The following is a 26372-nucleotide window of genomic DNA, read 5'->3' on the forward strand; positions in this document are numbered from 1 at the left end:
TAACATATGTTTGCACATATAGGAGGATTAGGAGGAACTTAACGGAGGATCATGGGGGAGAAGGAGGGAAATAGTGGGGGAAGGGATAGAGGCAAACCATGAGAGACTCTTGAAAGCTGAGAACAAACTGAGGGCTGGTGGGGGGGGTGGGGAAGGGGGATGATGGGCATGGAGGAGGGCACTTGTGGGGATGAGCACTGGGTGTTATATGGAAACCAACTAGATGAAAAAACTATTAAAAAAAAGAAAAGAAAGGAAAAAGAAAAAAAAGAAAAAAAATAGACCCAAGCAGACCCACAAAGAAAGGCCAGAGAGGAAATGCTGACCGTTGGCCTGGTCACCCGCCGGGCTGGACAGACACCAGCACTGCTGTAATGTCAAGAGGAATGCAAGCTTTAAAAACAAAACACCTTACTATATTTTAATGAATTCCATGATTTTTAAATGCTTTTATTTTTTGGCCCCTCTTACAGGGGAGAGGTAAAGCTGTCAAAATTATCAAAAAATTCAAATCTCCTTTTCTTCTGGGGGCTGCCCGTTAACGTGCTTTCGTCCAGCGTGCCTCCCAGGTCCTGGGAACCACTTCCTGGGTCAAAGGATTCCGCAGCCTCCAGGAGCTCCTTGTCGCTTCCGTCTTCCTCAAAGGACTTCTGGAAGAAGTCATAGATCTGCTGCTGCTTTGGGTCCTTCATCAGAGAGAAAAAACAGACGATGAGAGGAAGAATGTGGGCTCCAGCCTGGCCCCCTCCACCCACTCCTCTGGGGAGGAGACACAGGGGGGCTGTGTGTTTTATGTCGTCCGGTGCCACACGATGGCTATGAAGACCCAGGTGGCCTTACTGCCTCACATCTTCCCATCTCTGCTACTTGTGGGGTAAAGGAAAAGAAAAAAAAAAAAAAAAAAAGAAAGACAAAAGAAGAAATGGTGTGAGAGCAACTGAAGAACCCGTTCTGAAACTATAATATCTGTTGGAAATGTTTTCTTCCTTCTAGCTTTCCAAATCCGTATTGAAATTGCCCCAAGCTCTCACTTCCCGCAAAGACTTTTCTCCACCACGGGCTCATAGTTAAGTTGTGATTCAACTGCCAAGCCGGCGTGCTCAGCCACGGCTTACGCCTAATCTTCAGAGTGGTTAATAAAACAGACACGTACTTGACACACCGATGAGCAGATTCCCACACTGTTTCAGACGCCCACCAAGTCCATCTGTATGCCCGGCGCTTAGGACCACAGCACAGGTCGGGCTCGCCGTTACCCCTTTGCCGTCTTCTTGCAAGTGTGAATTCCTGACCCTGACCGTCTTTCCATCCAGAGGGACACATTTTCAGTGTCTCCGCGGACCTCCTGGTTCCATTAAACTAAAGCTGTTTATACCAAAACCATCTCTCCTCTCAATCCTACATCCTCACATCAGGAGCTCTTTCTGAAAAGCCCGGTTCGGATGGTCCCCCACCATTCTTCTCTCTCCCTGGCCTGCCATCACCAGGGCATGGCGACTGGGAATGTCCTGCATCAAAGCGGCAGCCGGTCTGCCTCTCCTGTCTGTCCCCTCCGCAATGCTCCACAGCCACACTCTTCACTCAGGCCCGGCACTCAGCGCCTGCACAGACTGGCAACGGCTCACCCGCAGGCCTCTTCCCACTTCAATCCCTGGCAGGTCTCTGCTGGACTGGTTTCTGCCCCAGGCTGTCCCTGAACAGGATTTTCCTGTCACATCCTGAGGCCCCCCTGTGTCTACCTCATTGATGCTGAAGTAGCCTCCCTGGTTTTCCAGCCCCTTTCTAATCAGGTCTCAAGCTAGCTGGCCTCAATTTCCTCACTGTTCCTTACCAGAAAGCCCTCCACACTGGTGACGCTAAGTCCTTGGGACCTGATCGTGGAAGCAGGTCATGCAAGAGCTCCAGATTATCCAGTCAACCTGCATCCAACAGTCCTTTGCCTTCAGGACCCTGACATTGCCCAGGAGGAGTGATACTCAACGTCGTTAAGGTCAGCCTCATGTGATCTACCTATCTTCCTGCAGAAATAGTCTCATCAGGCTCTGTCTGAAGGAACTGCAAGGTCAGAGAAATGCTGCCCCACAAGGCAGCCTACTCCAAGTAAAACAGCAGTTAACCTGCATTTGATTGTGATGGGGCAAGACCAGGAGCTAATTCAGAGCATGGGTGATTAATGGAAGCAAGTTCTAAGATGAGATTAGGATTTCCCGTCCCCTCTCGGAAGCAGGCTATCACAGCAAAACAGAAGCTTTTGCTTTTATCTCCTACCAGTAGGTCACATTTGCTTTTCCTACTAGTTGATGAAATTTTCAGCCCTATTTTAATAAAAAAAAAAAATAGATCTAATTATCAATCAAAACAAATATTGATAAATTGCACTTGTATTTTCTTGCACTTGCACCATAGGCAGAAATTCTTCACTAATTCAGAGTAAGGGCAGTATGAATAAGTGAGTACTAAAAAATTCATTCCTACTGGTTCAGAATCCTTTAAAAATAAGGCTACTTCTTTTCAAAGGACATATAATAACCAAGGCTCTGTTAAAGTATTTACCATCCAACTGAATTCAAGAGTTCTTTAAAAAGCTTAAAAGTAAGGTTGCTTTAGCATACTTCTCAAAACTAGAACAAACTATCCTAAAATTTGTATGGAACCACAAAAGACCCCGAATAGCCAAAGTAAGATTAAAGAATAAAACCAAAACGGGAGGTATCACCATCCCAGACTTTAGCCTCTACTACAAAGCTGTCATCATCAAGACAGTATGGTATTGGCACAAAAACAGACACACAGACCAATGGACTAGAACTGAGAACTCAGAAGTGGACCCAAAAGTATACAACCAACTAATCTTTGACAAAGCAGGAAAGAATCCAATGGAAAAAAGACAGCCTCTTTAACAGATGGTATTGGGAGAACTGGACAGCAACATGCAGAAGAATGAAACTAGATCATTTTCTCACACCATGCACAAAAATAAACTCAAAATGGATAAAGGACCTGAACGTGAGACAGGAAACCATCAAAACCCTAGAGGAGAAAGCAGGAAACAACCTCCTTGACCTCCACCGAACCAACTTCTTACTTGACACATCCCCAAAAGCAAGGGAATCAAGAGCAAAATTAAATGACTGGGACCTCATCAAGATTAAAAGCTTCTGCACGGCAAAGGAAACAATCCGTAAAACTAATAGGCAACCAACGGAATGGGAAAAGATAGTTGCAAATGACATATCAGATAAAGGGCTAATATCCAAAATCTATAAGGAACTCACCTAACTCCACACCCAAAAAACAAACAACCCAGTGAAGAAATGGGCAGAAGATATGAACAGACACTTCTCCAAAGAGGACATCCAGATGGCCAACAGACACATGAAACGATGCTCAGCATCCCTCCTCATCAGGGAAATACAAATCAAAACCACACTGAAATACCACCTCACGCCGGTCAGAGTGGCTAAAATGAGCAAATTAGAGAACTCTAGATGCTGGCGAGGATGTGGAGAAACGGGCACCCTCCTACACTGTTGGTGGGAATGTAAACTGGTGCAGTCCCTCTGGAAAACAGTGTGGAGGTTCCTCAAAAAATTAACAATAGAACTCCCCTATGACCCAGCAATAGCACTGCTAGGATTTACCCAAGGGATATAGGAGTGCTGATGCATAGGAGCACATGAACCCCAATGTTCACAGCAGCACTTTCCACGATAGCCAAAACATCGAAAGAGCCTAAGTGTCCATCAATGGACGAATGGATCGAGAAGATGTGGTTTATCTATACCATGGAATACTATATGGCAATGAGAAAGAATGAAATCTGGCCATGTGTAGCAACGTGGATGGACCTTGAGGGTGTTATGCTGAGTGAAATAAGTCAGGCAGAGAGGGACAAATACCATATGTTTGTACGTATAGGAGGATTAGGAGGAACTTAATGGAGGATCGTGGGGAAGAAGAAGGGGAAAAATAGTGCGGGAGGGGGAAAGAGGCAAACCATGAGAGACTCTTGAATGCTGAGAACAAACTGAGGACTGATGGGTGGGGGGGGGAGTTGGGCATGGAGGAGGGCACTTGTGGGGATGAGCACTGGGTGTTATATGGAAACCAACTTGACAATAAACTATTCGTAAAAAAAAAAAAAAGGTAAGGTTGCTTTATTTATTTTTAAAATAGGTGTTTGAAATTTTCAACTTATTTATTTTTTAATGATTTTATTTATTTTTGAGAGAGAAACACAGAGTGTGAGCAGGGGAGGTGCAAAGAGAGAGGGAGACAGAATCTGAAGCAGGTCGCAGGGCTCAAACCCACAACAGTGAGATTATGACCTGAGCTGAAGTCAGGTGCTTAACCAACTGAGCTACCCAGGCACCCCAAAAGTAAGGTCATTTTAAAATTAGCTCAACTGTTTATATCTATGAAGATAATTTATACTCTACATTTAAAAATATGATCTCTGTGAGGGACCTTGGTGGCTCAGTTGGTTAAGCATCTGACTTCAACTCAGGTCATGATCTCAGGGTTTATGAGTTCAAGCTATGCCTCAGGTGAGCCCCGCTTTTCTCTCTCTCTCTCTCTCTCTCTGTCTGTCCCTCACAGGATTCTCTCACTCTCTGCCTCCCTCTCTCTGTGCCCCCTCACTCACTTGTGCCTTCTCTCTCTCAAAAAAATAAATAAAAAATTAAAAAATGACCTGAGTATTATTTACCTCGATAATTACAGTTGGAAGGAAGCATTCAGTTGCTAAATAAATGTAAATGAACGACAAATCCTCAGACTCTCTAGTCTTTCTGTCACTCAAATATTTTGCTGATTTAACTCTGCTTCTGATTCTGGGCAGTTCCATGAGAAAAAGACACTGAGACTTCCAGATGAGCTACCGTAAGGCCACCTATCTGCAAGAGGCTGGGGGAAATCCCGAGGAGTGATCCACACCTTCTCTCGGGACCCAAGGCCTGAGCAGGCACCTTAATGCCTCCCCCTGCTCCTGCTCCAGGGGAAAAGAGCCATGTGCTGGCGTTACCTTGTGGAAATAATCAGTGGCTTCTGTCACTTCTGAAAAATTGGTCTCAGAAAGTCCGGCTTCACCCAGAACTTTAATCTTCTCTTGAATCATGGGCCTGTTGGGGAGAAACAAGCTGCGATGAATATAGGCTGCACAGCAGACTGATTAAAAGGGGATCATCCTCCTTATGCTGTGTCACTTGTTTGCAGCTCTCAAGGCACAAACCGAAACTATTTCCTTCCTCTCAGCTGTGAACCAGTTTAGGGCTCATATCATCCAGTTCAAAGCTCTTTCTACTGGAAGATGTAAAGGAAATAAATGTCTGATTACAACCACTGAACCTGGTGCTGTTATGAGCTGCCTACCTAACAAATGCACAAGTCCAATGACTGGGAAGTAGGGACAGCCTACTCATATGGCAAAGGTAAGACTCTTTAGTCATAAGGCTGGAACAGAGTAGTAGCAACTAAGGAGAGAATCAAGAAACTTAGTATCAGGAAGGGGTAAATGGCATTGGGAAGGAGCATTTCGGGAGTTTTTGCTTAGGTGACAGCATGCATGGCCCAGGGTGAGCCACTCTCTCTGGATGGTCAGCAGCATTGGAAGACGGCCTTCCTGTACCAGGGCAAAGGGGGACATCGCCGTGTCTAGCAGTGCTTCCATGGCTGGGACACAGTGTCTTACCAGCAAACCTGCACCCACACATCACAATTGCCCCCCACGCCACCTCTGCCAGGCCAGTGGGAAGGGAGCCACATCGCCTTATTCCTCAGGCACCCAGCAAGCCGTGAGTGAGTGCTGAGGAGGAGGCCTGGCACAGTTACGGCGGTAGTGGGAGGGCATCGCTCCTGGGCCTTCTGCATGGGTCCCTGAAGACACTGGCAGGAGCTGTCAGGGAGCAAGGGAAACAGATCCCTGCCGTGGGCCCTGCTCAACCCCAGGGGCTGCCCATACCAGAGGTAATCGTCAGCTGTGCCTTTCGCCACGAGGTAGTGGATGCTCACGGAGCTCGACTGTCCGATTCGGTGCACCCGGTCCTCAGCCTGGAGCAGCACCTGTGAGGTCCGGGGATCAGGGTGGATGCGGGCAGCCCCCTGCCCCCGAGCCCACTGCCCACCACACCCTTCCTCCTCAAAGGGCTTCACTCTGCAACCCAAGGCAGCAGGCCCGAGAGCCTCTACCTTCAAACAAGCTGTCATCCAACCAAAGGGAGAAGCAAACAAAAACGCTGGCTGGGGGAACTAGAACCTGTGGCCGGACAGCTGTGAATGGACCTTTGGTACTGGGCACAGCGCTGGGTGCCATGAGGGAACGAGCAGTGAGCATGAGGCCACACTGAAGGGCAAAAGAAGGAAGCCTGGCACACTTCCATTCTCGCGGTGAAAGGAACCATTACCTTCTAAATAAACAAACGCATTGCAACCAAGGGAGAGGACTTATATGATTACGGATAGAGCGATTTTTAAATATGGTGGTAAGCCCTACAATAAATAAAACCCAAGAGCACTGTTTCTATTATATATGGCCTCAGCCTCGAAGCCCACCCATCACGAAGCAGTGCCCTATGTGTGGCCAATGACCCACATCACTGTCACAGCTCTCAGCTGATCAGAAAGGGGCAGTGGACACAAGGACATGTTCAGGGAACACCCACAGCAGTTGCCTGTTGTGGCCCCATTGGCTAAGCAGCCCGCAGTGATGGTTAATAGAAGGGGTACAGGCTGGAAGCCAGAGGCCTGGGCTGCGGCTGCTGCCACAGGATGCCATTCGGGTACAGCTATGCACCTGAGCTACCCGTGCCCCACTTTCCTCACAAGGGATGGATGCTAAGATCCCTTCTAGCTTTCTAAAACATCAATATTCCCATCGACAAGATGGAGTCAATAATCCTACTCCTTACAAGGCTGTTGTGAAGAACTAATAAGCCAATCGATGTGCGAGTCTTCACTTCTTTGAAGATGGATGTGTGGGGAGTAGAAATAAATGTGTTCACGAGGCCTCACGGAAATGGACAGAAGACGTGACTAGGGACGGCTACCGGGAGCTTTGTCTGCCAGACGGACACTGGCGCCTGCTGCCCCACGGCCACGAGTGCGCCCGGGGAGTTCAGCTCTCACGTGTCCCTTACCCCTGGATTCCAGAACAGCTCGGCGAACACCACCAGGTCAGCCGAGGAGAAGGTGAGGCCCATGTTGGCAGCAGTGATGGAGAGCACGGCCACGGCGTGGTTCTCGAAGAGCTGGAACTGCTGGCACAGGCTGTCGCGGTCTGCTGAGGACGTGGAGCCGTCGATGCGGATGATCGGCACGCGCTGCAGGGACAGGGGTGCGAAGCGGGCTCTTCTCACCGCCGTCATCCCTAGAGGTCATCCAGCGCGTTGCACGCGGTGGTAGCTCTTTCCTCTTTTATGACCGAGTCCTACTCCGTAGTGTGGATGTACCACAGTTTTGCCGTGCACCTCTAGAAGGGACCTGGCTCGGCTCCAGTGTGGGGCTACCACACTTGTGTGTTCGTGTGCCGTGAACATCTGCACACGTTTCCGTGAACACACACGCTTTCGCTCCTCTGAGGTTAAGTGCCCAGGGGCCAACCGCTGGGCCACAGGGTTCTTGCCTGTACACTTTAGCTTTATTCGCTTTTAAGGTTCATTTGTTTTTTTCTAACGACAAACACAAACATTACTAAGAAAATACCAGTATCAGTCCTATTACTGACCTATTTTTTCCAGGTACTCTTTTCTCAACGTGTTTGATACTCTTTTAAACACCATGTTTTATATCCTGCTTTTCTCTAGAAAACATTACATTGTAAATAAACTATTAAAGCTTTCTAAAACACGACTTTTAATGTCCGTATTTTTAATGTGGCAACAGCATAATTTATCCTTTTGTGTATTTCTTCATGTTTGGGGGGGGATTCTTAATTTTCACTAAAAAAGGATGGGTCGGTGAATGTCCACCAACAAAATGGATGAAAACCATGGACTATGCATACGATGGCATGTTACTCAGCAATAAGAAGGAATAAACTGATGAAACACGCAATAACAGATAGAAATCTCAAAATATGTTGAGAGAAATCAAACTGAAAGAAAGAGTGCACATCATATCATTCCACATTTATATAATGCCCTAAAAGTGTAAATTAATTTACAGTGACAGAGAGCAGCTCGGTGGTGGGTTGGAGACAGGGGACAGAGAGAGACAGGAGGGGTTACCAAGGGCACAAGGAAATTCCCGGGGCCAACAGACACATTCACTATCTTGATTCTTACCAAATTGTACACTGTATGTGTAGTTTACTGCACATCAATTATAGCTCTATAAAGCTATTTCTAATAGAAAATTTTCTAATAGAAAAAATTTCTAATAAAAATTTCTAAAAAATTTTTAATGGATGGGTTAACAGAGGTTAACCTCTGTTCACGGTTCTTTGCCCATATTTGGTTATTTCCTTAGACAACACTACTAAAAATCAAAGTACCTGGGCAAAAGGGAGACATTCAATTTAAGGATACTGATATTATCGCCCAATTGCTTTCCAGTAAGTAACGAATAAGCATGTCCAGCTCACTGCACTGCTATCAAAGTACCTGATAAAAAGTAGTGAGTACTGCACATTTTTAAAAACTCTAGTGATGTGACAGGTTTTCATTTATTTGATTATGAGCGGAATTGAATTTTTTCATATCTCAGGTTCTTTTTAAAGGGTCCTGTGATCTCTACAAAGTTAAGAACCATAGACATACATTATTATTTTTTATAGCTGAATGGACTATTAGTTAACAGTATACCTACTGAGGAACATTTAGGTCTCTATTCGATATTATAAATAATAACATCACAAATCTGAAGTGTAAATCTTTGAAATTTTATACATAAATTTTTGACTGGTTTGATTATTTCCTTAGAATAAATTCCTAGAAGAGGGGCTTGGAAAAATCTGAGTGTGCATAAAGTAACTGCCAAATTGCTCGGTGAAAAGGTACCAAATGTACCCAAAAGCCCCCTTGGTTTAACCACAGGGTATATGTGTGACAGAATGGATCCATATTTTTAGGTAATTTAAATCAAGTTTTTCCTATGTGATTTCATTGCTTTTATGCTTAGAAGGTCATTCTCCATCAAGTGATTAGCTATACATTCATCTATAGTTTCTTCTAATGGTTTATGGTTTTAATGAGCTTTGATTTGTCTGAAGTTTAAAATAGTAAACAGCGCAGTTGAGTTTCATTTAAGTGTTCCACCCAATTACTTAGCCAATTATCCAAATTTTATTTGTTGAAGAATAAATTAAGCCAAATTTTTGATGACTCTTTGATAATACAATGTTTGGTTTTGTTTTTTAACTAAAGGGCTATTTAAACTAAGGAGTTCTTAATACCAAAGAGGGCTCTCCATTCTATTCCATCCATCTGAACCCCAGTTCTTGGACCAACATAGCTGAGTTTTATAATAGATTTTAATATGTGGAGATCAAGTGTATCAACATCATTCTTTTTCAACATTGTCTTAGCTATCTCTCCTGCTTATTTTTTGAGATTCCTTTAGCGTAATAATATAAAGTTCCCTTAAAATACCCAAATGGAATATATATTAGGATTGAGCTAAACCTACAAATTCATTTGGGAAGGACCAGTGTTTCTATAGTCTTGTGCTTTTTCAGTGGAGCATGGCCCAAGTCTCTCCAATTCTTCATTGGTTTCTACACTCTTCCTGGTGAGATTACATTTAGGTGCTTTATGCTTTTTTGTGCCGTGACCTTGAATATTTACTAATCAGTCATAGCTGATACATAAAAAGGCGATTTATTTAGTATATTTATTTGGAATCTAGGGATGCTCTTAAACTCTTGTGCATTCTGATAATTTTCCAATTAATTGTTTTGGGTCTCTTGAATATAGTGACAGCTCTGATTTTTCCTTTCCAGGGATTATAGCTTTTAATTCTATTGCTTGGCTTCCTGCATCACATCATATACAAAATTCAAACCCAGGTGGATTAATGAACCACCTCTAAAATTTTCAGGAAAGAAATAATTGCAGGAGAAATCTTTATGACCTTAAGAAGGAAGTGATTTCTAAAATCATTCATAAAAATTAAAAACCATAAAGGAAAAACTAATAAACTTGAAATGTATTTCAATTGTAACAATTAAAGTAAAAATGAAAAACTTCTGTTCAATAGAAACTTAAACAAAATGAAAAGATAAAAACATGAACATAACTGATACACGTCCAGAATTTATAAAGAATATTTCCAAATCAGTAAGAAAAGACAAACCATCAGACAGACAAACAGGGAGAACATTCACAGAAGAGAGCCTGAAATGACCAATAACCACATAAAAGGACACAACTTTTAGTGATAGTCAGGGAAATGCAAATTAAAGTAAGAATAAGCTGAGATTTCATTTCCTGGGATTGGCAAAAGTAAAACGTCTGATAATACTAAGTGTTAGTGAGCTTGCAGAAGGAATTCCCAAATGCTGCTGGTGGGATTACAATGTGAATAACCACCTTGGGGAGAAATCTGACAATGCCTCATAGAGTTGAAGACGAGCCCATCCAATGATTATGCAAGATCATGCCTGGACATGCCCACCACACACATGTATGTACATGTATGTACACACATATATAAAAGCATTCATACAATAGCAAAACTGTAAGTAAAATTCTACATCCACACAAGAGAATGGCTACACTCTGCTACAGTGTCCCAATGAGGTATGTGAATGAACTATATAACATTTTATGGAAAAATCTCAAAAATAATGTTGAGCAAAAAGGTAAATTGCAGGATACTTAGACTATGCTACCATTTATGTAAATTAAAGAGTACGCACAAGGGCAGACTGTATATTAAGAATACGTACTTTTGGAGTAGTGTGTGACAACATGGAGGGAAGGACAGGGGACAGTGGATGCATCCAGAAGGAGGGCGGAGAACCAATCAGAAGGCTGCTGAGGGGCTGAGGTATGTTATTACTGAAAACATATACTTTGAAATAAATATAGCGAAACATTTATTAAATCTGGGTAGGGAACGCACAGGTGCCTGTTGTATGTTCCTCTGTACCCATCTCTATGTTTCAAACATTACATAAAATGTAATAAAAGATGAAGGGAGACAATTTACGGTGGTAAATCTAACCAAAAAGAAAAGGGAGGCAAAGATATGGTGTGTTTAGCTTTCCTGACTGAATTCTACACGCAAAAGCTGGTGAAGATTGGGAGTGGGCAGCATTTCCATGTGAAATGTTACAGCTTTACAAGTTTTGTTTCTTAACTTGATGTGCTAAGTTTTAACAAACGTTCTTGGAAATCGTTCTGAGTATTTTTCCTTCAATGTAACAACAGCCAAAAAACTCTGTACTGGGGGCACCTGGGTGCCTCAGTCAGTTAAGCGTCTGACTTCGGCCCAGGTCATGATCTCACAGTTCATGGGTTCAAGCCCCACGTCGGGCTCTGTGCTGACAGCTAGTTCAGAGCCTGGAGCTTGTTTCAGATTCTGTGTCTCCTTCTCTCTCTGACCCTCCCCTGTTCATGCTGTCTCTCCTTCACTCTCAGAAATAAATCGTTAAAAAAAAAAAAACCAAAAAAACCACAACAAACCAAAAAAAAAGAAGTACTGAACTCTGCAAGCTGCCAAGTACAATCAATAAAGCCATTTTGATGGTCATAAGGGGGAACAGAAGAAAAGGAGGAAGATATTCATATAACTTGTTTCCACACAAGTGGAAATCTCTGCCACCTCCTCCTTTGACAATCTTGTAATTATTTACACAGAGTCATGGAAAGTCCACTGGGAGACGTTCTTAAAGCAAGACTCCGGGGACATCTGGAGGGATCATGTGGGAAATTTCATGACACTGCTAGGAAATATTTTGATCCCACTGTGGTTCAAGGAAGTCTTCAGCAACGTTTCTGGAAACATCACCTCACTTCCTTGGTTCACATCTGCCCTCAACCCGCTCAGAACGATTTGGCAGCCAACAAAAAGCATATCCTGTGTTGAATTTCGAAGGGGGCTCACCTTTCTCTCAAGCTCTTTAGTAAGTGCATCCAGAACCACTTTATGGTGTGCGAATACTAGAAACTTCTCTCTTCCACTTTCCAGTAGGTCCAGGACATATTCACTGCGTTTGACAATGACAGCACAATGAATTAAACATATACTTATTCAGCTGAAATTATTTCACTGCATTTTTAGCAGACACCTTTGAGGTACCTGCTCTCTCCCCAGCCCTTTCCCTCCCTTTCTCTGGGAGCTGACCTCTCTGCCTTACTGCTCACGCCAGGTCACCTGAACAGAAGAAGCAATGTTAGGAGCTACGGGGAAGCACCTTCTGTGCTGATAGAGTTATTCCTTACTCTTATGTCATCTCCCGCATGCTAGTAAATCAAAGTATCATTTTTATGTGTCTCTAATATGTTAGTGAGACTTTCTTACTATTTGGGATCACGGAAGATAATTAACAGTTTTCACTTTTGCTGCTACTATCATTGTAATGTATTTTCAATGCAAACTGAAAATCTCATCTTAAGATCTGAAAATGCCTGGGCAGGGGATTAAGGGATTTTTGACAGTAATCAAATTTCTGGAAGTGCAATATCGAAACATAAGTAATAATACTGAAGAGAGTGTTGGGAAAAGCTCCCTAGCACATTAGACGGCAAGCCACAAAGCCAACAGTTAAGTTAGTGGCAAGGGAGTTTTTTCCTGAGGCAAAGGAAGATGGAGTGGAGTGCTTTATTTGCTCACTCTTTATTCTCCCCTTGATTTACTTCTCCCTTCCACAGCTGTGTTTTTTCTTGACTTCCCACCCCCATCTTTAGCCATGGCCAAAAGGCAGGCAGCTACCCCAGGGAACTGTAGGGTGGGGGGTCACCCAGTCAGCAAACTCTTATGGCTTCTGTGGGATTAATGCCCAGCAGAGGGCTCACAACCCCAGGACAGGTCACTATTCCCACAAGGGCAACGGGAAGGTAGGCCTCCTTGGACACAAACAGGACTCACTCTGCCTGAGGCCATTGTTGTACATGCGGTGGGTCTGGGCACAGAGCGGACATTGCCCTCCACGGAGAGGGACAAATCTCAAAGGTTTCCGCTAAGCATCTAAGAATTATTTTCAAGCGACACTATGACCAACCAGGGAGTGGGTTTGAGTTTAATTTGTGAATAGTTGGTACTAATAGAATCTACTTTAATTAGTTTGAGAGACATAAAATTTGCCATGATATAAGCAAGTTTATTGCTATAGCATCAAAAAGTCACAAAGCCATAAAATCAAGTTGGACAGCTCATTAACAACTATAGGTGCCAATTTTCCTAATTCCTCTCTCTCCTCTACATCTTAGACATGGCTTTGTATTTCTACCCTTCCCAAGTCCCTAAGTTGCCAGGCAGGAAATATCTGCTTACCACAATACCAGTGGCTTTTATATCAAAAGATGCCCATTAAAGTGAAAACAGACAAACAGTAGCAAAAAAGGGAAGAAAAACAATTAGCAGAGGAAACTGGGATTTTAAGATTTATAAACTAATTTCCACTTAACTAGTTGTATGACTCTGAGGTCCCGAGATACACATGAGATTTACTTAGTTTCTGATTTTAAAAATGGGACCAGTTTCACTTATTTGACTGATCTCACAAAGAGGTTCTAAGTGTGAGAGGAGTTAACAGATGTCGAAATGGCTGGAAACAATGAAGCACTACACAAGTTAGTGTGGAATTTTGGAAAAGTATGTAAAAGGCAGGTAACAAACGGGATGTCTGTGCCCTCCTGCACCAAATCATGGTGAGTAATAACCCCCAAGGTGAGGGTACTGCGAGATGAGGCCGTTGGGAAGTGATAAGGTCATAAGGACAGAGCTCTCATGAATGAAATTAATGTCCTTATCAAAGAGACCCCAGAGAGCGTCCTCGCCCCTTCAGTCATGTGAGGACACGGAGAGAAGACAGCTGTCTGGGAGCCAGGAAGACGGCTCTCACCAGGCACTACATCTGCCAGTGCCTTGATCTTGGACTTCTTAGCCTCTAGAAATGTGAGAAATGCAGCTCTGTTGTTCAAGCCACCCAACCTACGGTATTTTTGTTATAGCAGCCTAAATGGATAAAAACAAGATATTACCAAAGTTTATTCATGAGGTGGCAGAATGGCTAGATTTAAACCTTCTAAGTAAAATGGGTGATTCTCTGGCCAGCACTCAAGAGCCCCTGGATTTAGTAGGTCACGAGCTGAGAGAGTGCTCACCCTCTTGCCATCTGTCATTTAGCAGCTCGTGAGAAATGGGGTGGTGGGGGCGATTGAGATTAGTGTCTGAGAGATAAGTTTCCAGGTTGTGAAACCACATCTGGAGTTCATTAGTTTCCTAACAGGATCACAAATGAAAAGGGCAGTGCCCAGAGGCTGAAGGAGAGTGGGCCACCATTCACCAGTCTTTTTGTGTGGAAACTCAGATTTGAATAATGAAGTGAACTCACTCCCTTACCGCATTTAGGGGTGCAGAGGGAGAGGCTGGAGAGGATGGGGTTTCTGGAGGCTTGAGTGAGAGGGTGGGGGAGGCTGGGTGCGTCTCAATTTATCCACAGATCTCCGTCCCCACAGCCAAGCTGGCTCCGCTCAGCCCACACCAAGTTCATTTCCATTGTAATTAAATCACTTGGACCATTATCCTGCCAGAGCCTCACATGAATGTTAAACAATAAAAAATTAGGCAAACGCACGTCATGAGAATTGCCTCAAGTTTCTACCACAGTGAATATTTGAACATGAGTGGGCTTTTCCTTTCTTTAAGAAAAGCAGACAATTTTTCAAGTCAGCGAATACATTTAAGAATTGGAATTATGACTTCAGCCTTAGTTTATAAGGCGGAAGGAAAACTCAGTGTGACAATGGCCACTTGCCCATATCTTTTGAACAAACCTTGACAGTTTGTATGTACAGCCTTTTTATGTTGGTAAATAGTAGCTGAGACTTCCTTCTTTGGCGAAATCCAGAGAATCCCCACGTGGGGCAGCATTCTCCATGAACCCCCTAAATTTTTTCTACAGGTAAGTGACCGCCGTTTTCCTACTAAGGGAAAAAGCTCCCTTTAGTGTTTGGTTAACCCCACCCTCCTGAGAAGCAGCTCCACTTATACGTGGTTAAGTCAGGGTCTCTCAAGGATCCCAAACTCGTACTGGCAGTGCTGCAGCGACAGGCCTGCCTCTGCCCTGTGGGGATGAGCCTGTGTCGCGCTAACTAAACCTTAGATGGAAGGCAGCTATAATTCTAATGTCTGATCATTTCTTAAAGAGCAGCAAAACCATTCTGGCCGACTAAGGTAACAGGTGTATCTTCTTAAAGATGAGAGAGAGACAGAGGGTAGGAGACAGAAGTCAACATACGGGGGCCACTTACATGATACACGGGATTTTCGCTTCAGCTGTTTTGTTGAAGAAGAGAAGGAGAGCTTCTTTTTGCTGCCACTTCTGTGGAAAGAGAAGTCTAGGTTTAAAGTCTCCCACTCTGTAAACCCTGGGATAAGCGGACATAATTATCACTGCTTTGAGCTTTACAGATTCTTTTTTTTTCTTTTATTTAAAAATTTTAAATGTTTTTTATTTATTTTTGAGAGACAGAAAGACAGCGTGAGCAGGGGAGGGTCAAAGAGAGAGGGAGATACAGAATCCGAAGACAGCCTCCAGGCTCTGAGCTATCTGTCAGCATAGAGCCCGATGCAGGGCTCGAACCCACGAACTATGAGATCATGACCTGAGCCAAAGTCAGATGCTTAAGTGACTAAGCCACCCAGGTGCCCGAGCTTTACAGATTCTAACACCAGTTATTGGAACCAGGAGACCCTGACTTTAGCCAACCCATGGGAACTGTTTAGACTCCAGTTTGTCATCAGAAATGTGGCCTGACAGGTACCTAGTCATCTCCCAAGAACTGTTGTGAATATGAAAGCCCCTGGAATCGGGCTTCACCCACCATCCATGCCAAGCTCACATGAGCGGCTGAAATGCAGCCTTGCTAAGCTATTTAAGCCATTTACTACAGCCTGGTGACTTCCACACGCCAATGGCCCATGCTGTTCTTGCCTCCTCTTTCTCTTCTGCCACATCGTTTCCATACCTGTTTACTTTTTTTAAAGTTTTTTTTTTTTAATTTTTAATGTTTATGTTTATTTTTAAGAGAGAGAAACTGAGCATAAGCAGGTGAGGGGCAGACAGAGAGGGAGGTACAGAATCCAAAGTAGGCTCCAGGCTCTGAGCTGTCAGCACAGAGCCTGATGTGGGGCTGAAACTCACCAGCCATGAGAACATGACCTGAGCCGAAGTTGGATGTGTAACTGACTGAGCCACCCAGGCACCACTAACTAAGTTTACTTCTGTCTAAGACATACTCAATTGATTCCACCTGATGCCAATTAGCCTATTCTAGTATCATCTCAAAACTATTATTTACATGTTTTGGCCCGGCTCTCACATTAGGTGATTGACCTCCCAGGAGAAGAAACCATGTTTTCTTTATAGTTTGCATCTGAATAAGTACTACTTGAGAATGCTAACACAGAAGGCGCACACAAAGTTTCAAAATGTTATGAGATAACATTTTCTATCACTCTGGGCCCCAGGGAGGACACTCTTGTCACCATTGCTAGGGCAGCTCTCTCCTTCCACCAGGAAGGGTAGGGTTACAGATGCCTCTACTTTTTCTGTGCCTGAGCCCTGTGAGGCCAGTCACTGACACACTGACACAATGGCATCTTCAGAGAACAAAGAAATGACCCCACAGTAATAACACATATGGCCCTGAACTCGAGGATAAGTCAGGAAAGCAACCACAGGCAGGCTGTGAAGCCTGCTTGGGATTCTGTCTCCCTCTCTCTCTGCCCCTCCCCCGCTTGCTCTCTATTTCTCTCTCTAAATGAATCAAAATAAATAAACATAAAAAATAAATAAAATGTTACTCATTACATAAGTTATATATATCTCTATATAAGTATATATGTATATAACACATATTTTAAAGCCAAATATACATACGTTTTATAGAAAAACTACCAATGACACCTTAAACAATGGGTGGTGCAATGGCGCAGGAGCTCCCTGGTCAAAACAGCTCCCTAGCTCTTAACAGCATCTTTCCTCCAGGCGTTGATGAGAAGGAAGTAACCGCAGGAAGCTGGGGCCACTGACAGGGAAGTAGTGGCCACCGTCCCTCCTAGCTTGTGACCAAGGTCCAAGTGAACAATTCAAACCTCCTGGGAACTCTCATTGGAGACGTGATCCCATGGCAGGGTCTTAAACTCTTTCTCAGCTACAGACCCAGCTTAGACTCTGACGCAGCTCTGGACACACACAACGTTTCACTTCCGGCCAGTGAGCTCACAGACGTCCTCAAGTCCATTCATGTCCCTTCACAGGGTCCTTGCAGCAAGCCAGGCCCTCTTACGTAACAAGGTCCCTTACAGCATACGCCAAAGGGACAGAGTCAGGCTTCCAGGTGCTGACCGTACCTGCAGCAGGCGTGTCACAAGCACACGGCATCCCGGTCGTTCTTGGTCCTGACATTCACTCCCATGCCCTTCGGACACCGCCACCACTCTTGTCAGGTCCCTCCCTGCCACCCACACTTGCTCAGTCACGCTGGCTAACAGAGAGAGAGAGAGAGAGGAAACAACAGACAGACAAGTGGCAGGAAGTGCTCTGAGAGACCTTGCCCCTGTGAGATTTGCTGAGAGCTGAGATGAGGTGTGGAGAGCAAACACCAAGGTCCACTGGGCACCTGCGATGTGCACCAAAGCCTGAAAGTACACACGTCCCTGTATCTCAGCGACTTTCTCCTTCAAATCTACCCTCACCATATAGTCCACGTTCACGAATTCCTATGTAAGCTATTACTTAGAATAGTGGACTGAAATAACTCAAATGTCTGACTCAAAATTACTGGCAAAATTTTAATATGGGCACGGGGGAAAACACATACTGTGTTTTAAAAGGCGAAAGATTTATACGATCTGAAGAGAAATCAGAGTATAACACATATTGTGTTTTAAAGGAACATTTAACAACATAGAAAAGCATTCACAATGTGGTTTGGTCACCCCATATTCTTACCTGGCTGATGGATGGTTACAGGGTACTCATTCTGCTTTTCAAATATGTTACTCATCTGGGGTGAGTTTGGATGGTTAAGCGTCTGGGTGGTTTGGATGGTTAAGCGTCTGACCAACTCAGGTCATGATCTCGCAGTGTGTGAGTTCAAGCCCCAAGTTGGGCTCTACGATGACAGCTTGGAACCTGGAGCCTGCTTGGGATTCTGTCTCTCCCTCTCTCTCTGCCCCTCCCCACCACCCTCTCGCTAAATAAATAAATACTTAAAAAATACATAAAAATATGTTACCCATTATACACATAAATTATATATAACTCTATTTAAGTGTATATGTGAGGAATACATATTTTAAAGCCAAAAAAAAAAGAAACTACCCAAATGATATATGCCAAAACTATATGCTATAAGAGATGGGTGACTCTTTTTTTATAGTATAAGAAACAATAAATCTTTCTTACAAGTACTTTTATTTTTCAGATTTTAGGCAATAGATAGCTACTGTGTTTTTAATGTAAGAGAAATAGTTGTATCTTAAAAAAAAAAAAAGCTCCAAACCTCCCCCAAACTAAGTAGACATAATACTGATCCATTAATGATGTCACTTCATTTGCCAGCTGTGGGCCAGGAAAGTTTAAATAACCTGCATTCTCTGTTCTTGTGTCCTTGACTTGTACTAAATTAGATCCATTGGGGTTTTGAGTCTATGTTTTTGTGCTGGAATCTGAATGTATCGGCAAATGGCAGAGGCTGAAGAAACATTGGCACCAGGAAGGCTGCACGGACTTGTTCCATTTTTCTGCCTAGTCTTGCTGACGAAAAATTACTACAGACAAAAGCCGATTCGAATTAAGGGTCAGCTTTTCTTAGCCCGTGAAGAGATATCTATTATTTCAGCTGAAAATAAGAAAAAGCTTTTGTTGTATGTTGCGTTTCATAAATGGGTTGCTTCGCCTTGGCTTCTGTGATTTAAAGCTTTTTAAAAAAACGTCTTCCTCCAGATGGGAAGATGTGAGCGAAGAGAGAATCGCTTCTTGACAGGCTGGCAGCGCTTTGCTGGAACCACCAGAATGCACAGCCCGGCAGGGAAACTTGGGGCTGCAAGGTAACTACAGAAATGGGAGGGCACCTTTCTGCAGATTCACAGAGCTTCCTTACTTGGCTAAAACCATAAAACCACAACCCCCAAACATTTTATCTTTTTCAACTCAGGATTTCACAGCCAGCCAGGGTTTGGAAGGGAAGTCAGTGGCCATCTGGTCTCACTCCCAGCTGGCACTGGCGCCCCTTCCTGAATTAAGTGAGCGTGGTGCCTCTGACTGGATCTACAGTGGACACAGCGGCTTTGGAGTAAAAAGGTTCTGGCGGTCCAAAGGGCGAAGCTCATGAATTCATGTTCTATTTCGATTTTCCATCATAAAAATGAATTGACATTAAAGAACACAAAAGGGAACCAATTTTTCAAGGATTTGTCTTGTCATTGGGAAGAACCTAGTGACCAGCTTCGGCATAATGCTGAAGGTAATCTGTACCAACTCAAATTCTCTCTTTTAGGGACAAACTCTTAATTTTTCTGAGATGCCAAGGACACGTAGCAACTCTAAGCACTGAACTAAGGAGAGCTCTGGGCTCTTTCTCTGCTGGATTCTTTTTTTTTTTTTTTTTTTTAATGTTTTATTTATTTCTAGGAGAGAGAGAAAGAGACAGCGTGAGCAGGGGAGGGTCAGAGGGAGTCACAGACTGAAACAGGCTCCAGGCTCTGAGCTGGCAGTCAGCAGAGCCCGACGCAGGGCCCGAACCCACGAACCGCGAGATCACAACCTAAGCGAAAGTCGGACGCTTAACCGACTCAGCCACCCAGGCGCCCCTCTTTCTCTGCTGGATTCTTGAATTACACTGCAATTTAGGCTTTTCATAATCTGTAAAACAGTGCTAAGACTCTGGGAAGAAGGGCGAGGAGACGACAATCACACAACAGGAGGGACTCAGAGCAACTAACACTGTCCTCAGGTACTTTTCTAGCACCAGGACTAGGAGGCCAGTACTGACTCCCCTTTTTAGGTAGGAAAACATCAAACTATGCCAAAGAATTCAGGGGATTTACATAGCCACCGGAAGTTATAAAACTACCCAATATTCCTGATTTCCACGGTTTAGCCTCATCAATTTCACATTATCCCAGTAACCTCAGAGCTCAAACTTTCAGGTTACATCTGAAATCATCTTTGGAAAGAGCCCCGTTGCCTAATGTGAAGATCTATATAAGTCGGTAAAAATTTTTTTAAAATGCTTTCAAGTCTTGCTGCACTAAAAGTTAAAAATTCCCATACTTCGATTTATTTTTTTGTTTTTAGCGATACTGCACAATTTACAGCTGCCGCTTGGCCACTCAACATGGTGTCCCTGCTCAATTCAAATGCCCACTGACTGCTTCTGCTGTTGTCTGCACTGACTGTTCTCTACCTGGTTTGGGAGGGGGCCAGATACAGGTGAGGGGGTTTTCTGGGAAATTCCATGAAATATCAATAGGCTTACTTCCACCATACACACAAGGAAGTAAAATACAGAATGTTCATACACATTCAGATCTTTGCATCTAAAACTATCATGCATCTGAATTTTTCCCATTAATATTATATTTATTGTACCTGTGCATTGGTTTTCTTGCCAGTAGAGTTCACTCGTGTGCAACCATTAATAAACATTAAAGATTTAAGAAAATTATAAAAGCTTAAAACTGAGAAAAAGAATTTCCATTCGGTGAATTTTTAGCTCTAGACATCAGAAAAAGACCACCAACGCTGATTTTAGCAACAGAACACCTGCTTCTGCTCATGGTTCCACTGAAATACAGTTTGAGAATGGCTGGGCTGTGCATCCATGTCCGTGCTGGGGAACTTTGCTGGAAAACCCCACAGCAAAGAAATTATGCCTGCTCACTTCCTCCAGACCACCCAGATTATTAGATGTAACACAGCATAAGTTAAACAGCTTGATAGCTTATCACTGCCTCCTTCACCCTATACTCTGTTTCTTAAAAGTTACATGCTGGTCTTGCTCATAATGTGGTAAAATAACATAAAAAAAAACAAAACAAAACTGCACGTATTCTGCCTCTCATCTCATCTGGATCTCATCTGGATCTAAGTTTCTTTATAGAGGGTAATAACAGGCCCAGATAATGCTTTATGATAATGTCAAAAATGTCAATAACTGTTATTTTCTTGGTAATGAAAACTGCAAGGTTTTATCTCAAAAGGACAGAAATGGAGCTGGTGTAAATTACTTTATAGCACTTAGCACAGTATGACACTAAAGACAGATATGAAAGTGTTTTGAAAAGATGAAACCACCAAGGTGGAAAGACCTCAAAACACAAGGGTAACAGGCTTGGTTCTAGCCTCAGCTCTGCCATGCAGCAGCCATAAGACTTTGGTCAGATCACAACCTCTGTGAGCCTTAGTTTCCCTTCCTATAAAATGGGGATGGCAACTTCTTGCCAACCATAAATGACTGTAATAAGGATAAAAGGTTAAGAGGGTTTGAAAACTCCACTTTGTTATAAAAATGTCAATTTGTTATTTTGACTAAAATAACATGGGATGGTCAGAGTGTTAACATAGAAATCAAATACGCTTAGGACTAATTCCTAACTGTTACTAGACTGAGTAACAGTTACTAGACTAAGGCATTCTCGAAATACACTAAACATAAATTCCAACTTTCTTTGATGGATTCAGAATATATATCACCATTCTGCAGTTACCATGGGGTTTATTTTTATGACCATCTGTCAACACATGCATAAAACTGCAAATTAGTAAGAAGTTTTAGAAGTAGACGAGGTAGGCTGAGAAATGACATGGGCTCACCATCCTTGTCCAGAGGGGTGGGAAGAGGTCATGGAAAGGCAAGCTCAGAGGACTCAGGGTCACCCCCGCAGAGCCTCTCCCAGGAAGGAACGGTTGTGGACACATCACCCTATAAATCCCTGTCTCCAGCCCCAGACTCACAGTTTTCTCGTTGGTGGTCATTTCCTTGGCGGCGGCATCCAGGGCAGCTCTGGCCTTGGTACTGATCCGGCCTGGGGCAATGACTACCATCTTGCGCTGCTTGGCTGGGAGCTGGGTAAGGACATCACTCTTGAGGCGTCGCAGCATGACCGCCTCCTCCAGCAGGAGTTTCAGCTCTCTGAGGTTGGAGGAACCTGAATAATCCCATCCCCATGGCTGCTGTGGAAGGAGACACACATCCAGTTAGGTTCTCCCAGGGCCAAGTTAACCAGGCTGTGACAACCTTCTCTTCCTGTGGCTTTGTTCAGAGAACTTCATGTGGCTCTAAACGATGATTAAAGCCTCATATAATACAAATGGGAACTATGAAGGAAAAAAGAAAAAGTAAGGAATGAAGTGAACACATATCATGGTGTTCTACATGCTAAACTTTCTAGCAACAAATGCAAGATGCCAAGAGGTCTGGAATCCATTACATTCAAAGGCAAATAAGACACCCAGCTACTCAGACTATTTCCATATTCAATATAAAGAAATCATCTTCCCTAGGGCTTCTCCTAGAGTTCACTGCACAATGTAACAAATCATATTATCAGTAATATCTTTATTTGATGGGATGCATTGGGATTTAAGATGCTGTTGCTCCTTAGTAAGGGCTACACAATGCAACCAAGTGCAGTGACATGAACGTAGGGTGTTGCTGCTGCTGGTATGGGCTGAAGGGAGGAACCAAGAGCACAGGATTTTGCCAGTGTGGCTGAGACCAGAGGTGGGTTTCAGGGTCCTCAGGCAGTCCTTCACAAAAATGGTTTTTTCATTTCATAGCTCATGAAAGGCAATGAGCAAGAATATCTATTCCCCATCACACAGCTAGGTAAGATGCTAAAATGAAAACCTTATCCTTCACTAATAATCTTATTTGAAATAAGAACTGATGTCTACAGTCTCATAGAAAATCAGGGAACCAGGGTGTCTGCTGCCTTATGTTTCCAGCCGCTTGTCTCCTTTCCTGTCTCAGGCTCCCCTGGTCCATGAACCACCCTGAGTAGACGCTAGGCTTGTTCATTTTCAAGGCCCAGTGGACCTGGGCTCTCATCGTGGAGATATGGCGGGTGTCCTATAAACCTATGCTACATAGAGAATAGGAAGAGATGGTCTAAGGCAAAGTAAAATGATCAAAAACTGCTTCTTCTTTAAAAAAAAAAAAATACCCTGAAATCAAGTGGAAGTGTCAGCAACTGCCTTTGTGCTATGGGGTCAAAAATGAGCTCAGCATGGGGCATCTCTCAATGCAAGAAGCTGGCCAGAAACAACAGCCACAACAGCCACAACCACAACAAAGCAGCTCTGGCCCACCAGCTGCATTCAATAAACATGATGCTGACACAAGTGGATAATGCCATAATTAATCTGGATACCATGCTCCTAAGTGCTACTGTTGTTGGCTTTTAATCTTGTAGGTTAAAATGCAATAATACTAAAGCTTTAAAATTTGGAATATTCACAACCCAATAAGCTTTTATGGAAAAGTTATTATGTAACAAGCACTGGGCTAGGTGGAAGGAAGGAAAGGCACTATGTTTGTGTTCTTGATTGTTGGTTGGCGGGGGGTGGGTGGGCGGGTGCAATGAAGAGAGAAAGGATGAACGAGGATGGTGTGAAGACTGGGGAGATGGTGGACAGAGACTGGGGACCCAGGAAGGGACAGTTTGGGGATAATGGCAATGAATTCTGTCTTCAGCCCCTATCATCATTGGCTAAACATTCCACCATGGGCTCAGATAGCTGAGAAAGAGAAGGTCCTCTTCAGAAAGTGGGTCATTTACAAATAGGACGGAAGTACAAATCACTCGTGAAGAGTTTTGTGGCACCCCGACAACTATACAGAATCTAATCCGGATTGATCCATGGGGAAAGTGCATTACAGATTTCGTTAAAGTGGTGTATGGCTTAAAATACATTTAATAACAGAAATTTCCTGCCTCAATAAGCAGCTAAAAATGGTTTGCAATTAACTTTGCAAAGCACTACAATTTACATTATAAGCACTTTGTTTGAATGTAAGTGGGTATTTTTAAAGTACTTGAAAGTTTTTTGAAAGAAGCAGTTAAAAAATAAGGCAGACAATCTTATTTACATCACAAACTTGCACAGCAAGGCTTTTTCGGCATGCATGTGAAAGGAGTGAGCTGCAGCCACTTCTCCAATGTGTCAGCATCTTCGATGCAAATAGTGGCTCAGTATAGTTGTCATTTGATCACAAAACCGGAGGTCCTAGAGTCCAGTTGGAGTCTTTGCAGCAGGGGCCCCGCCCACAAGAAAGAAGTCAGGGGAAGCCAGGGGTGGGGCAGACCAGCTGGGGAAAAGGAGAAATGATCTACAGTTGAGAGACAGGGCCGGAGTTTGCCATTTTCATTCAAGGCCGTGTGGACCCTCATGGGAACAGAGGTGAGGAGTTGAGGAGTCTGACTTGCCAGATGAAGGATTGCTGCTGAAGGATAAATTCATTGCCCTGGCCCCAGTTTCAAAGACAGAGTAGAAAGAAAAATTAATAAAACTTGCGTCTGGTTTCCGGTTGTGGAAGTCCCAGAGCCTGGACCAGAGGAAGCTACTAGGGGCGCAGGAAGAAGATGCCACCCAGCCCCACTCCCATCCCAGCCGCCAGAGAGGTCGGGGCTGCTTCCGTCCCCCGCGGCCAACCAAGGTCCTGGCACACCAGCCAACAGAGGAGCTGTGTCCCACAGGTGGATCTGGGAGGGTGAAGATGGCACCAGAGCCAAGAAGGAGGAGTACAAACCCACAAGAGAAAAAAAGCCCAAACCCAGAAGAAAGCAGCTCAGCTGCATAAGGAAAAAAAAAAAATGAACACCTAAGCAAACAAGGAGCTGATTTTCTGGGTCATCCTTTCTCGAGTTATTTTTGGGGAAGAACATTGGAAACGTGCACAGGCTCTGGCCAAGCCGGTTATGGCTGCCTGACACGGAGAGGCCCCCAGCTCAGGAAACATGCTGCGACCCCCAGGACACACTGCTGACATGGAAGCAGGCACGGCTGTAGACAAAAAGGGGGAGACAAGGCTCTGGTCAGGAGCCTCCTCTGCCGAGGAGGACGGTACCCCACGCTCGGCTGGCTTGGTCAGACTGAAGAACACTGACGGACTCAACGGCCCATCGGGAGGAATGTAGGATTGGTAAATAATGTAAACATTTAAAAAATACTGGTTTTCTCATTTACAAAACGAATCCATTTCTTGTACGTTATTTTGTGCATATTATCTTCCAATCATATATGAAAGAGGTGCAGGGAAGAGGGAAGGGGAAGGACAGGCACAGAGACAGGGATAATGAGAGAGAAGGAAAGAGAACAAATCAATGAATGGATTATGGGGAAAATTTTGCCTCCTCCTTTTTTCCCCACTTTTGTATTTCCCCACGTCATAAACATTTTTTTTCAGTTAAAAAATATCAAGGCTTTAGAAATCAAGATTCTGGGGTGCCTGGGTGGCTCAGTCAGTTGAGTGTTGGACTCTTGGTTTTGGCTTAGGTCATGATCTCACGGTTTGTGACTTCGAGCCCCGCATGAGGCTCTGCACTCACAGTGTGGAGCCTGCTTGGGATTCTCTCCCTCACTCTCTTTCCCTCCCTCATGTGCAGAGGTGTGTGCACATGTGCTCTCTCTCTCTCTCTCTCAGAATAAATAAACTTAAATTAAAATCAAGATTTTGATTGCAATGGCATTTGTGTTTACAAGGCTCCCTCTGTCACATTTGGAGATGGAAGCTGTGCAATGTAGGTCCAGAGGAACCCGCTCCATTGGCACTGTGTTCACAGGGATAATCTGTAGCTCACAGGCTGCTGGCCCACTGAGCAGGCCCAATTCACAATTCAAAATGTCATGAGTCAACATTTTGACCGATGAGAGCCCACCGAGGCAGCTCCAAATCACACCCCGCCCCCAACCTGTTTCGACGCCTCTGGTGCCTTTTTTGCCCCAGCCTCACCTCTAGCTCGCCTAGGTGCCCTTCTCAGAGTTTTATGCACCTCTGCATCAGCCACTGGTCCCTTTATTGGGAAACACCACCCTGGAATCACAAGCATTAAAACTAGGAGGGACTGTTCTTATCCTTGAGGACACTCGAAGGTCAGAGTTAGGGGCAAAGCAGGACTAAAATCTGGGTCCGGCTCCCTGGCCAGTGTGCTTCTGATCATAACCATGGCCAAAGAGAAGGAACAGAAAGGTAAGTATC

At 44.0% G+C, this 26372-nt stretch overlaps 1 protein-coding gene across 6 annotated transcripts in view; it reads right to left on the reverse strand.

The window, feature by feature from the left end:
• Positions 1–417: 417 nt before the first annotated feature.
• SMARCAL1 (SWI/SNF related, matrix associated, actin dependent regulator of chromatin, subfamily a like 1) overlaps positions 418–26372 on the reverse strand; it is a 58311-nt gene continuing 32356 nt past the window's right edge. For 4 of the 6 annotated variants that reach the window (XM_039233161.1, XM_039233159.1, XM_039233163.1 and 1 more), the window contains exons 12-18: positions 22127–22345; positions 15414–15484; positions 12043–12145; positions 7134–7316; positions 5960–6060; positions 5024–5120; positions 418–686 (exon numbers count right to left, since the gene is read on the reverse strand). In XM_039233161.1, the coding sequence (XP_039089092.1) occupies positions 468–686; positions 5024–5120; positions 5960–6060; positions 7134–7316; positions 12043–12145; positions 15414–15484; positions 22127–22345 (993 nt within the window). In that variant the 3' untranslated portion in view covers positions 418–467. Of the gene's footprint in view, positions 687–1153; positions 1346–5023; positions 5121–5959; positions 6061–7133; positions 7317–12042; positions 12146–15413; positions 15485–22126; positions 22346–26372 lie in introns of all 6 variants that reach the window. The other 2 variants (XR_005528569.1, XM_039233164.1) reach the window with 2 other exon arrangements.

Source organism: Hyaena hyaena, unplaced genomic scaffold (assembly GCF_003009895.1).
Source record: "Hyaena hyaena isolate Hyena2069 unplaced genomic scaffold, ASM300989v1 scaffold_71, whole genome shotgun sequence".
NCBI lineage: Eukaryota > Metazoa > Chordata > Mammalia > Carnivora > Hyaenidae > Hyaena > Hyaena hyaena.